This window comes from Melozone crissalis, unplaced genomic scaffold, assembly GCF_028551555.1.
Source record: "Melozone crissalis strain CALT ecotype California unplaced genomic scaffold, PUWL_Pcris_2 ptg000027l_1, whole genome shotgun sequence".
In the NCBI taxonomy this organism is placed as follows: Eukaryota; Metazoa; Chordata; class Aves; order Passeriformes; family Passerellidae; genus Melozone; species Melozone crissalis.
Window position 1 is genome coordinate 77861812 of NW_026535805.1, and position 14523 is coordinate 77876334.

At 33.4% G+C, this 14523-nt stretch overlaps 1 protein-coding gene across 21 annotated transcripts in view; it reads right to left on the bottom strand.

Moving 5' to 3' along the window:
- Positions 1-14523, bottom strand: part of RIMS1 (regulating synaptic membrane exocytosis 1) — a 305897-nt gene that overhangs the window by 110393 nt on the left and 180981 nt on the right. For all 21 annotated transcript variants that reach the window (XM_054280426.1, XM_054280437.1, XM_054280428.1 and 18 more), the window contains 8 exons: positions 13745-13844; positions 12178-12301; positions 6186-6232; positions 5035-5147; positions 3868-3998; positions 3375-3546; positions 3094-3250; positions 1785-1856 (listed from right to left, as the gene is read on the bottom strand). In XM_054280426.1, coding sequence (XP_054136401.1) covers positions 1785-1856; positions 3094-3250; positions 3375-3546; positions 3868-3998; positions 5035-5147; positions 6186-6232; positions 12178-12301; positions 13745-13844 — 916 coding nt within the window. The remainder of the gene's footprint in view (positions 1-1784; positions 1857-3093; positions 3251-3374; positions 3547-3867; positions 3999-5034; positions 5148-6185; positions 6233-12177; positions 12302-13744; positions 13845-14523) is intronic.

The window sequence follows — 14523 nt, forward strand, 5'->3', positions numbered from 1 at the left end:
TATATTGTCTAGGCTTTCATAGATTTGTGGCAGATGAATTTTCTTTGTCCCTGTGCCTAAAGTCTAAATCCCTTTAAAGTATATCCAACAAATCCCACACACTTATATGCAAATCCACTTCCCATAGGAATCACGAACAGATGAACTCCACTTAGAAATGCCAAACAAATGTGCCAATTAAATTCAAAATGGACAAACTTGTGCTTGGTCAAGTGAGCTAGCAGAATGTTTCTGATTGGGTGGACTTCAGAAGGAGCTTCCTCACTATGCCCTTCAGTTTTTTACTTGGAGACTCTCAGATCATTGAAAATCCAGTCGTAAAAATTAAATCCTGCTATTTTCTACAGTGACCGCTGAGAAAGTTTGGATCTGTGCATTCCTCAAAGGCACACCTGAGCATGAAATCCAAAGAAATGCCCATAAGACTCAGTTACTCAAATGCTGGCCCAAACAAATTCCAATATATGCAGCTGGACCATTTTGAATGCTTCCTGACAGGTTAAAAATTATTTATTTCAACTGGATGCATGAAAGGACTGGCAGAGGAAAAAAAGCCCCAGTTCTTAATAGAATTTACTGAAACTTTAAACATAAGTCTACAAAGACATACCAGTATCTACATTTTCAACTACAAAAAAAAAAAAAAACACCTTGAAACAAAAAAAAACATAAACAAAAAACAAAACAAAACAAAAACACAAAACACAAAAAACAAAAAACAAAAAAAAAACGCCAGGAAAAATATTTAGAGCCTTTTGTTTATATTTAATTTTAAATGCTCACTCTCTCCGCTGATGTAAAAATATCAAATATAATAATTAGGCATACATAAATTAATTTCTCTCTTAGGGACTGAGGTGCAAAGTATATAAAATAAGAAAAGAACCCAATCAACATCAAAGGAAGGAGAATTTGTCTCAGCTAAAATCAAGATGATACAGCATTAATAAGATATGTGATTTATTTGCACAGTTATATTGTGGATAAATAAACTGTGAGATTATTTTAAACATTTTAAACACACCACGATTGAATCCAGTAGTTTTCATCAGGAAGATCCACAGAAAAACTGATTTAGTGCTGGCAATGACATAGTGACTCTTCAGTTAGCTTGGAACAATTGGGAAACATATTTATCTGACTTGTGGCAACAGTGAATGAGAACTAGAAGAATGTGGTGTCCAAGATAATCCTCAAGATTTTCAGTAAGTAGGAATGCTGAACTAAAAGCCAAACCATGACAGTCTCTACAAGTAAATATTTATGAACATTTAGGGTAATGATAGTTCATGAAAGCTTATGAAAACTATAAAAAATATAGCCATGCTGCATGCATCTTAATCTATAGCCATGCATTATCAATAAAGTCCACAGAAGACTGCATTAAATCTAAGTTTCAAGCAAAAAGCAAAATAATTTTAAAAATGCTTTCAATAAAAACTGAAATCTTAAATGTTTTAAAACGTAGGAGTCTTTTACATTTAATTTGCATTTTAAATAATGCTTGGAGCATTACACAGTAAGAAATTAACCAATTTCAACAAACCAGTGGGCCTCATATGAAGAGTGATATGCAAAATAAATATAAATGAATGAATAGTAGAATCCTTTAAATTACCAGGTATGGGACAGGTACTATGGAATAATCAGGAAAACTGTTTTTTCCACAATGCACTCTCCAAAATCAGTATCCTCAATATTCCAAAATATTATAAAGAAAAAAAATCCAAACAAGCAAAAAAGAAGAAGAAAAGAAAGCAGGACCATGCTGTTCATCCACGCACCTGGAGGAACAACTCCAATACCATCATCAACATCAAAATCTGAGATGTCACTATCACTGATTGGCCGAGATCCTGCACAACAGTAAGGTAAACAAATACCTGAACATCTGGTCATGTTATAATATGCAAAAATATGTTCATTCAACATAATAATGAAACCAAAAAGATGATTTTAAGTCAAAACAATAGAGAAGGAGAACTCAACTGCAGTGACTAAGTGATGCTTCAGAAGATAGCTGAGCCAATTTAACATCTTACAGCTGCTGAAGCCTCCTTTCCCTTTCTCTTCCCCTCAAGTCCTCAGTAATCCTCCACTAGGATAGATTACCTCTGTAAGCCTCCAAAAGCAAAAGTCAAGTAAAGGGAAAAAAACCACGTTTGTGCTACTTCAGTGAATATGCTGATTCAGCTTGCTGAACAGGAAAGGAGATGAGGCAACATATGGTGAGAGAGAGGAAGAGGAAACAGCACTGCCAGCTTTTAGAAGAGCTCAAATATCTCATAAAAACAAACCTTTCATTTGCTCTCTCTATACATATCCTGAGTTTGGGCATCTATGCAGTTTGGGCATCTAAGCAGTAACACATATTTATAGTTCATTCCTGAATGTACACCAATTTCCTATTCATAGTCTGGAGTGAATGACTTCCATGTTTTAGAAAAATCAGAAAAATAGCTTGGAAATGCATTTAAAAATAATCCCCTACATCTTTCATATTTCTAAGTAAATGTTAGTTTAAATGAACAGAGAAACTACAATATCTCCTTTGAAATATCTCCTTTTAACGTGCCTCATACAAACCTGAAATCAGACTCATGAAAATAACCGTACCTCCAAAATACATTAATAAAATTTGTCTTTTCTGCAAAAGTACACTTTAATGAGCATATTGGAGGTTGAGACTAACTTTACGATGAAAAGTGTTTTTAAGCCTTGTAAGTCTTTAAGGACTTTTTTAAAAAAATAAAATGCTTTTAATTTTTTTAAATTATCCAATAATTATAAACTTCATTTTTCTATTTAAAAAGAAGTTTATGGAAAAAAACAACTTTGAACAATTTTTTTTGCTAATGAAAGCCAAATCAATCCCAGCAGGTTTCACACACTTGAAAAAGTTATACATCACAGTTGTAAGGCTGACATGTCATAATGTCATAATTTAAATTGTGTTCCTGCCACACATTTTCATTACTTTTAAAGACTATGAAATAGTATCTTTTTTATTTTATTTGGAATTTAAGTACCATTAGACCATATCCAGCACTTCTAATTTAAAATTTAAGAGACCTTAATGGAATTTGGACCTACTTTGTAATTTTTTGCTAGTGCTCTCTCCACCATGAACATGTCTTCTTGGCATGAATGGTGATGGCTGAGGCAGAGGTAGTGAAGATTCATCATGTGTCTGTAGCTTATACCAATGTGGTTCATCATCTAAAAGTGCTGTCTCCAGCTCTATAAGAATCTAGCAGAAAAATCATCAAGTTTCAATTTTACTTTGAAGGCACAGAGAGAAACACAAATATACATATGTAAATGTACTCAAAACCAAACAATGAACTCAGAATAAATGTGATTGCATGCATCACCTCTCCAAGAAATTCACTCTCTTCTTCTTGTACTCTTGGCTGATCCCATACTGTGATTTCAAGCATTCGTTCTCTAAAATCTCTACGATGTACATGTGAGTAGAGAAAAGTTTGATTCCATTTTGGCTCTAGACTTTTCTTTACTGTTTTGGTCCTTCTTTTACTTTTATCACTGAAACATAAATATTTTCCGTAAATTATTCATAGTGATAAATCAGAAAATACCATGTACTCATCAGGATGTAACTGTTTTCATTTTCTCTTAGGCAATATTGCCTAAATTAAGAAAGTATTTTCTGCACAGTAGATCACATTCTTAAAAAAGACTACAAAGTTAAATTGATACTGACTTGTATGATTCAAGTGTAATTTTTTGTTATAAATAATCTAGCTATAAAAAATTATAAAAAGGAATTCTTCATAAGCATTCATTAAAAGCTGATTCAATACATGGTAAATTAAAACATAATTTTATGAACTGGAATACTATTACCTTCTGTCTGGAAGAAAATACATTTTTACATAGGGATTTCTGGGGCGCCCATCTACTCTTGGTGGCAAATCTGTTGCCTGTAGAACATTTACTATTAACTGATGTCCCACTTTGTCATACCAGAGTTTAACCTACAGGAATCAAGTTACCAGAAAACATTACTGAAAATGGAGAAGAAACAAAATTTTCAGATTGCATCAAAAATAACCACAATGTAAAAGTAACTGTTGGTTTTTTTTCCCCAGAGACAATGAGACATACTGCATTTAAGATCCCTTAATATTTAATTAGGTTAGATGGAAAAGATGATGGTATATACCAAGACTTTTATACTTATCACAGCAGAATAAAATTATGGGCCTGATTATACTCCCATTGTTTATTGTACTCATTGCATAATCTTAGAACTGTACGTGCACCTAAGCCAGCAGGTCTTAGCTCTGCACCTTTAAAGCTACATTAAAGAGAAAGCTCTGCCTGCATCTAATCTCAAGGTATAGCTGAAATCTATCTACTCAGATTTGTGACCTTTTCAATAGCGTATATGGAAACAATAATATAGAGCTACATAATTTCTTAAGAGAATCATAATTTTAGGAAATTTTTAAGCCTGCTATATACTCCTGAATTAATACGATCAATATAAAAAAACTAAAAATGTGGAAAACAAAGTTTAAGTACTGACAGTATATTTGATAAGCAGGACTTCCATTAGTATTACAAGAAAGTTCCAAGATGTATCAAAATTAAAATGCATTACTGAATAGAGTAATGCTTAACAAATATACAGGCCTTTAAATGCTCCCACAAAGAAAACAGTGATACTATTCTTGATTCTGCAGAGTACTGGACATGTACAGCAAAGTCACTATTTTCAGTGCAGAAGCTAAAAAATGACAAGTTTCAAGGCAGTTTTATGGGCTCTTCTCAATGTAAATTCCTGCACTCTTTGGTGTATTAAGACAACAATTTCTTATGTCTGCTATGATTTGAGTCAGGTCTTGTTAGAGCATCCAGAGGCTATCAAAAAAACTTTTGAAAAATGTTATTTTTACCAACACTGAAAATTTCTCTTGGCCTCCCAACAGGCCTTGGGAATGTGCAGGGCTGAAGGACCAGCACTTCACAGATTTCCATTAAAAACCCAAGAAAAACAAAAATGCTCACAGAAAGCTGCCCTGGTAGGACCTGAGGTGCATCCCGTAGGGCTCCAGGGCTAGTCGGAGATATAACAGAAATAGAAGGCCTTTCCATCTTCTGAGATTCAAAAGAACTTGAACCTAAAACCACATGAGAAACACATGAAATTGCCATCCAAAATTTGGATAACTTATGAACTGCTTTTTCTTTGAATTGTATAAAATTGATGTAGAAAATAGAGTAAAAAGACTGGTTTTTTACCCCTACATCCCAGATTAAACCTGTCATTTTTTGGTTTATTAAAAAAACCCATATAGTAAGAGTGTTCCTCATACATCTTTGATAAACCATAGCAAGCGTTTTAAATAAAATACTGCTCTCTGACTGAATTACACATCTCCCTCCCCAGACAAAGAACACTGATTCTATGATCCTAAGTCTTTGATGAATACACCACATCTGTTGTATGGATTATACTCTCAGTAGCCTCTGGAATTTTAATAGGAAGACATGAAGGACATGAATCTGGCATGGAGGATATTTCAGCAACTGCTGGACATCCTCAGTTCTCCCCCAGTGAAACAGAACCCTCACTAATTATATGAATTTGTGACAAGTGATCACACCTTCCCTGTCCCAGGGAAGGATTCTAGCTGCATCTCAGGAAAGGCTCAGATGGGAAAAGACTGGGAGCCATGGCCCTCAAATACTCTGGCTGAAAACATTCAAATGGAATAGTTAAAAAGAACACCAGTCTTTTGAAGTATGAACAAAAAATTCATGCAACCAAGGTTTTCTTGTTAAAAAAAAAGAGAAACAAGAACTCTAGACTTTGCTTGGCACAGGAGGTGAAATACTGACACCATTTGTACCTTTGGCAGACCCTTATACCTGTTCTCTCTTATGTTAGGGGAAGTAAATTATTATTTTGGTAGTAACAATGGAAGATACAGAATGAAAAAATATAATTCGCTAGCATTTGAAATCTGTGTATGTTTAATAAAATCCATATTGCTTCAAATTTAACACACAAGGCCAAAACCCATTGAATTTTGTCATGCAAAAACCTCAGAGCCAATGCAATTTCCACAAATCATCTTTCAGAAATTTGATTGCTGAAATAGTTTTTTGCTGGGTACAAGATTTTGCTTAAAGAAAAGAACAAGGTGTGTACTCACTAGACTCTAATGGGGGGTGGGAAGTCTCGGGAATCCGTGGAATATCACTAAAATGTGAACACATAGCAATTAGAAACAACAGAGACAACCTTTGGCTGTGACAAATACATTGCTGGGACAGTGTTCTAATAACATGGATTTGTTTCTAACAGGTTACAAGGCAAGAAAGAGGAAATATTTGAAGACATACTTTCTACTATCATTCATGAAAATCTAACAAAAACCACGTTCAGGTTAAGGAGCTAGCAGATATAACAATAAGGAACTAGAGATATAACATTGTTAACATTGTGGATGGATTACAAGATGCTTTTACAACTGCAACAATAAAGAAAGAGAAATTTTAGGAAGAGAAAAAATAAACAGTACATAGATACACTTCCTTTGTCAAAAGGAAGTACAGCTATGGTTGTTCAACTATTTTTTGGAGGAACAAAAATCAAAAAGACAAATATTAACTCACTAGTAATTTTTATATAAACATCTCAAGGAGTTCAGAGAATGAAACTGATGAAAATGTCTTACAATAATAAAAAAGGAAAACAAAGATTATTAGCAATGTTAAACAAACAAGTGAATAATGCATTTCTCCAAAGGATAAAAGAACATGAAATTGTATTACAACTGGGTATGGACATTTTTCAACACATACATATCCAACACATACGCAGATATAAGTAAGATAAACTGATGAAGTCCACACACATCTATCAGGGTTTTCTCATCAATATATTTATTCTTCCACTAAAACCTGGATGATGCTAGTTCCTGGCTCTTTCTATTCTCAGCTGTCATTGAAAATACATTACAAGAGCAAAAATCATCTAGTATTGCACATATCTTAAAAAAGCAGCAGAGCAGGGAAATGGAAACAAAACTCTTCAGTGAATTATTTGAATGCATTTTCATCCACACAGACTAATCCAAAAGTAGAACTGCAATAACATTTCTGAAGAACATTTACAAGATTTTAAGTCTATAGTTGAGAATTTTAAAGGTATTCAGGCAGTCTGCTCAGTGAAACACAGAAATCTTTCTGACTTGGAACTCAATAAAACTAAGACTCCTAGGTTTATAAAAGTCACTTATGAAAAAAAACCAGACAATGGTATCAGAAAAAGAATGCAACAGTTCCCAATCACTGAGCCTTAAAGTCCCTTTTCATGTCCTGCAATTTAAACTTGTGGTGCCTGTGGTTTAAAATAGACTACTTCAGCTCTGCGTTAATGTCTCAAATCAGCTTAAACCTCAAATCATTGAACAAGAATGTGCTTCTCCTTGTCTTGACTTCATGAGTCAGGAATAACGTGGTTTTCTCAAACTCAGGGAATTATAGCTGAATTAGTCATTCTTGACATGGCACAGTACTACTCTACAAACATATGAACAGATTAACAGCCTGTTGCACAGCTGGGCTGCTGTGCACTCTTCTTCCTCTTAACATTTTCTCTTTTTCAGGTCAGACTTTCCATGGCATCTCTCATCAGTCTCAAGTATTTACTTATCATAATCAAACAAATTTTTCTGTTCAATACAATTTAAAGTTTGCAATATTTTCTTGTGCTAGAATATGAACACTCTCATCTGCAGTATAGCACTGTTTGTAATAACATCACTTTTAGGATGTCTAAACAAAGGTTCACATGTGCAAGGACTGCTTCAACATGGAAAGGGCCAGCCACAGTGTCAAGTTCTATAGTCCTGGTGTGATTAAAGACACTAAAACTCATTCTGTTTGGATTTTTTTTTCTTGTATTGTCAACAATACTTGAGGAAAAAAAGGCTAAAAATAAACTTCAAATATTAATTACACATTAATAACAACTTAATAACTGATTCATATTTCTGCTAAGGCACTGTCATACTATTACAACCAATACAGAAAAATTTAATAATAAATCAACATGAGAAATAGATCAACACAGGTTAAAAGAGGATTAAATGTTGGCATTTTAATTAGAGAATGAATATTCTAAAAGAAAACTATAATCTAAAACTTTTCATGTAAGAAAACTAGTCTTATCTAGCCTGCTTTTAATTTTGCACTGCAGAAAATATTCTGATAAATGATTTACAAAAAAGCTCATTAGAAGAAATAGTAGCTCATTACTTAAAATATTCAAAACTGGACCAGTCAAAGAAAAAACAATGCGAAAAGTTGCACAGTTGCTTATCTAATACAGTAACAAAATTTTACTCCCCTTTTGGAGCAATACAAACTTGAGAAAAGTAGTAGACAGCTCTTTATCTCCGGTAAAGAGGTGCCAACTTCAAACCTTGTCTTTCTATCCCTACCTTGTGTGGTCTTACATGATATTACATATTATTATCTGACGTCTGATTCTTTCATGCCTCAATGACTATGTAAATTAAACAAAACTGTACCTTAGTTTGAAACTATTCTGTGCAGATATATGGTTTGTGAGAATCACTATTTTGCACAGGAACAGCTATAATTTCTCTGAAGGATATAGTCAAGAGGTTGCTCACTGAAGAAGAACCAAGTTCAAGCATGGTTGTAACCCACACTTTTTAGGCTGTTTTAGGAACAGATGTATCATATTCTACACCCCAGAGAGCTTCTAAAGAGTTTCTGAGTACCTCTCCCCAGTGCTCATCCTGCTATTCCCAAAACCATTCCCTGCCATCAGAACCTGTAGATCAATCTGCAGTTTGCACTAATTGAGCAGCTCTGGAGTTCAGCACTGCCTGGATCGTGATGGAGCTTCAAACTCCTTGCCAGGACCTAGACCACAGTAACCAACCCTGCACAGAGGAACTTAATCATATCACAGAAACAACAGTTTTGGCAGCATTATCTGTGGAAATCTAAGCAAAGATAGCTAGCACCTGACAAAGAAAACAGAGAAAAATGAAAAGACATTTGTTTTACCTGCACTATCCCATAGAGCACACAAGAGACGGCGAGTTTAGTTACCATGCCACGCTTCTTCTCCGAAAAGTATACTGCCAGAGGATTTTCTGTGCTGTCCTATGTTAACCACCTCTCACATTGTATGCATATTCATAGGTAATTCTTCCCCTCATATTGAGATAGTCAACCCATTAATTCTACTTTTTATAGGTTTCTTATCTACCTTGTGTTGCAGCCATTAGAATTAGTGTCAATTAGTTTCTATGGAGTTTCCACGGTACAATTGCGGTTATACTGTTTATTGTTGTTATGCCTTTAGCTGCTAATAGTGTTATGTGCTTCACATTTTTCTCTAATAAACATCCTACAATTATCCATTACTTAAAATTACATTTGCTGGCAGACAGAGAAATCCAAATTTACAAGACTGAACAAATTGTTTAGACCGCAGTTTTGTAACTGGCAGTCTAATTTGTGGGCAGTCTAATTTGTGGACTTACAGTCCTTCCATTATTCACTTAAGGCAAACTGTGTCCTATTTGGGCTTTTTAGACCTAATATGCTAGGCATTTTTAAATCAAGACCATTAAAAGTGCTGGTACATTATTTGCATTATTAATACCGAGAGATGAAAACACTTAAATTATGTAGATGAAATACCATTTTCAGGCCTTTCGGGAACTTATTCCCTCACAGGAATTTTTTGCTGTAATGGATTATCACTTAATGCTGTATCAAGCAACTTCAATTTTGCTTAGTCAGCACATAAAAGTACCCACCAAACTTTGGCATACTAGATGTGTTGGATGGGATAAAATAAAAATCCCTGTCATGAATTTGAAACCATCACACACTTTGGAAAACAAGTCAAAATGGAGCTAGGGACAAAATCAAAGCAATCTGTTAATCAAGCAAATAATTTTCCATTATGCAAGACAATTTACATAGATCCTAATTATCAAGTAAAAGGAAAAAAAGGGAAAAAAGAAAATCCTGCACAGCATTCTCCTTCTTTTAATAACTACAATTGGGATTTTCTCTGTTCTACAATGTCTGAAATTTTTGGTTATTTTTAGATGACAGACAGGTAAATCCCAATCTGACATAAAATAACTGGACTTTGACCCATTACTGCAGGATAGAAAGGATCTGTCTTTAAATTTTAAAATTCTGTGCTCTAGGGATATTTATTTGTTCTCATAAAGACCCCAAAACCCAACCTGACCCTCAAGCAAAAGAAAAAAAATAATAAATCTATAGAGACATAACTCTAGAAGAAAAATGTTGTTCTATTATGCAAAAAAACTCTATGCCAAGATTCCATTTATCTCAAAAAAAGCAAAATCTAATGTGATCTATTTCTGACTACATATTGAAAAAATATGTATGGGTCATCCAAAGAAAAACTTTACATTTTATTGGTACTATTTCTGGGTGCACTATTCTAACACAAAATCCACTGTTCAGATTCAGGAACATTCTTTAATTTTGAACAAACTTCAAAAAAGGGTATTTTTCCACTTTTTCTTTAGGAATGTGGCACTGGAATGCAGTCACCTTGTACTTAATTTCTCTAAACTAACAGATTTATCAAATTTGTAAACTAAAAGAATATATTTGGTTTATTACCAAAGTTATCTTAGAAGTTTAAGAGCACACATCTGCAATATAGACAGAAATAAATATGTTTAAAGTTCATTGTTTAAAATGCTAATCTAGATCTCTCCTTTTACATTAGTTCTACAGTTGTACAAATCCATTTCCATGTTTTCTTTAATTGAAATGTGGAATTCAAGTCATGTCCAGTATCAACATATTTCTTTTTTTGCTGATTTAAATATAAAAACTAGGTTTCCTAAAATCTCCTTAAGGCATTTTTATTTTTAATAACAAAGCTGTACAAATGAATTTGCAGCTTTCTTTCAAGAATATCTCCTAATTTATCTCAAAAAATGTAAAATAAAGCTTCTACTTCCCCAGAGTCTTCAGCTGGATGGTAATTATAGAATTTAACAGCCACTATTATTGCATCAGACTTTCATTTTCCATTAGAAGGTCAAATTGATAGGTGGAATTACCTATTAATGTCAATTTCTAAGTACTTTTATAGAGATTGCCATTAAAAAGACAAAATTTATTTGCAAAATATAGCTACACTCACATGGCACAGATAGAATCAGTAATCAAAACATAAAAGGATATTTTAGTCAGAAAGAAAATAAATAGATTTTTGTTTCCAAAACTGAAAAAGTATCATATTTGAGACAAGCAAAAATTATAATTAAGATGAAAATAGCAAATCCAAAACAATCACTTCTTATTGTAAATCACATGACTCTATTTTGCAGGTAAATGTGAATTTACAATAAATTATTCATATTCAATTTTGTAAGACCTAGCTCAAAACATTCCTGATATCACTAAAACTACTATCACTAATGCAGGGCCAATCCCCCCATTTTTATCAATTTGAACAGATATTATTTTCCTTCTAAGGTGCATTCGGGAAACTGAGAATAGAAGAATTGTTGTCACAGAACTCCAAACCGGGGTTCATAATAAAAAAATAGAAATTATAAACATAACACATTTATGCTAATTTTTGATTGAATCTTTTGCTTCCATGTTTGACTTCAACAACAAACGTTCAAGGGTAAATACAGTATTTTCAATTAGGAGTTTTCTGTTTCCTTTTTTAGCTTTTTAAAGAAGGTCTGTTTAAAATCCTACTAGTATTGGTTTAGTAGAATCCTGCAATGTTTCCCTCCACTCATGAAGACCTTTTTGAATTATTCTTATCCAGTAGGCTGAAAGCCTGAAAATCAAAAGTTTGGCATGCACAGGTGTACCTAATCCACCAATTTTCCTTTGCCACTTGGCAAAAGTCTTTATAGCACTTTGCCCACACAGAAGACAATATTTATGTTTATATGTCACTGCAAAGGCACAAGACTGTAAATGGTAGTGAAGAAAACAGGCTATACAGAATGTCAATAACAGAAGGAGAATTATATTCCATTACTAAGCAATAAAAATAATTAACTCACAAATAATTCCTTTAAGATTCCTATTAACAGAACTAATAACCATGCTAAAGAAGTAAGTCTTTAGCCTTACCCAATAGGCCTTGAAACAATGATTTCAACTTGAGGTTCTGATTTTGATTCTAAAATAATGTTGTAAACTTCTTCATTTGTAGCTCCAGGCAAGGGTTTACCATTCCATTCTAGAACTTCATCCCCTTGAATTTAAAGAGAAGTTTATCTCACTTTCATATTCTTTTACAAAGAATGAAATCTATATTTTCAAGTAACATTAAAATAATTTAAAATCCTGAAAGAGCTGAACTAAAACCTTCAGACATTTTCCTGCCAAGGTGCTTTTTAGCTGGTTGGCTTCCAATGCTTACTCTTGGACAAGGATGTTCTGTTCCTCATGCAAGACTTAATATTTGCAATTATTAAAATTTATGAAGTTTAAGTTTGTACAATTATTCAAAGTTTTATCAACTATCCGAATTTTGGATGTTTTTTATAAGGACAAATGGTTTTTCTAACTGCAAGGACTCATCCATGCCCTTTTTTGTGTGCTCTGGTCCCATGCAATAGGATGAACAGACTTTCACTCATTGGAAATGTGCAAAACAATATTTTTTTCCGGGAAATAATTTTGCCTCTAAAACTAGTTTTAGAAATTAACAAAAGCTTCCATTAAAAAAAAAAAAAAAACCAAAAAACAAAACCTAGACCAGAAATAGAAAATTAGGATTTCAGCCCAAATGGTTTAAGATTAGTGGAGACAAATTTATTTCCTATAATTATAATCTGCATTTAAAAACTATAAACAACTGCTGATTTGGTAAGAAAGAAAAAACTAAAAATGCCCAAAAAGTAGAATATTGTTAGAGATTCATCATCCTTTCTAGTTCTTTATTACTCTCTGCTTCACATAATTATCCTGAAGCCATAGACACTGGCATTGGAGCTTTTGGGTTCTTAAGACACTACATAGGTACTTTGGTTTGCTATGACAACATTTGGAAAGTAGTTGCTTAGAGCTATAGTAAAAATACAAACCATTAAGAAGTGACTATGAAAACCAAATGCTGTGCATAATTCTCACTTCATTCAGTGCTTGAAAAGTGCCATTAGCACAGCCATTTTTTTGTAAGTGCAATAGATACATCTAATAGAAATGAAATATTTTAGGACCAGTTTTTTTGCTTCTTTTCCATTTTCGTTTGTAACAGTTAACACTGCAAATAACACCAATAAAATCCACTGTGTATGCAGTGTGTCATCCTTCAGTGATCTGAATTTTGTTTGTCACAATCAGTTAAACACAAAAATGTTTGCATTGCTTCTGTGGAGTGTAATAAGCAGCTCCTGAGCTAGCAAACAAAAATTTACCAGTGTCACTCAGTCCTCTTACCAGCATTCCTCAGGAGTGTCTTTTTTTTTGCTCATACATCCAAGCAATTGGTATTCATAACAAATTAAAAATGTTAACAAATGAAAAGGCAACCATTTCTAACCAAGGCATTTCATAATAATGTTACAGTATTGTTCTGTATTTTAAAAAAATTACCAAAACACATGACAAATGTTTGTATAAATTAAAGGTTGCATGCAATAGGCCACTACTAAAAGACAGTATATTTTATATATGCAACTGATTGATTTACCTGCTCTAAGATGCCCCACCACATCAGCCAAGCTACCTTTCTTCACTTTGGTAATGAAGGCACCGAGTCGTCCTAATTCTGTCATTTTTCCTCCAACAACCTAGTTAATCACAAATTTGTGAGTCCCCAAGCCACCAACCAGATGTCACATAAAGCACAAATATTTAGACGAATCAGTTTTCACACTATTTTTTTAAATTTCACCTGAAATGTTCATAGGCAAACCTATTGTCAATTTGGGTTTTAGAGAGGCTTAAAGACAAAAAAATGTAAAGCTGACACAGGATGAATAAAATTTATATTCCTTTTGCTGTATTTGACTTATCAATCTCATGCAGTTTGCTAAGTACCCACATTTGTTGCAGAAAAAACACTTCTTAATAAATAACCAGCCAAGTGCACATTTTACAAATAATTGTCCATCATGTACTCAAATTTAAATTGCAAGTGCACATCATTTCAAGTGTATGAAATCCCAAAATTGGTACATCAATTGAAAACTTAGCAAATACACTACTATTAAATATGGGCACCAAGTTCACAAGAATGTTGATGATGCTAAAACATAGGTGCTCTCATCCAAGAACATGACAGGACAAACTAGCAGCTTCTAGCTTTTGTAGAACAGAAGAGAAAATGAAACTGAAAAGATCCACTTTTGAAGATAACTACAGGATCCAGAGATCATGAACATCAGAAGAAAACCAAGTGCCCTGAAGAGGACAGATTTTAAATAAAATTCAAAGAAAATGTAGTGTTGCTGATTTGCAAGACAAGTT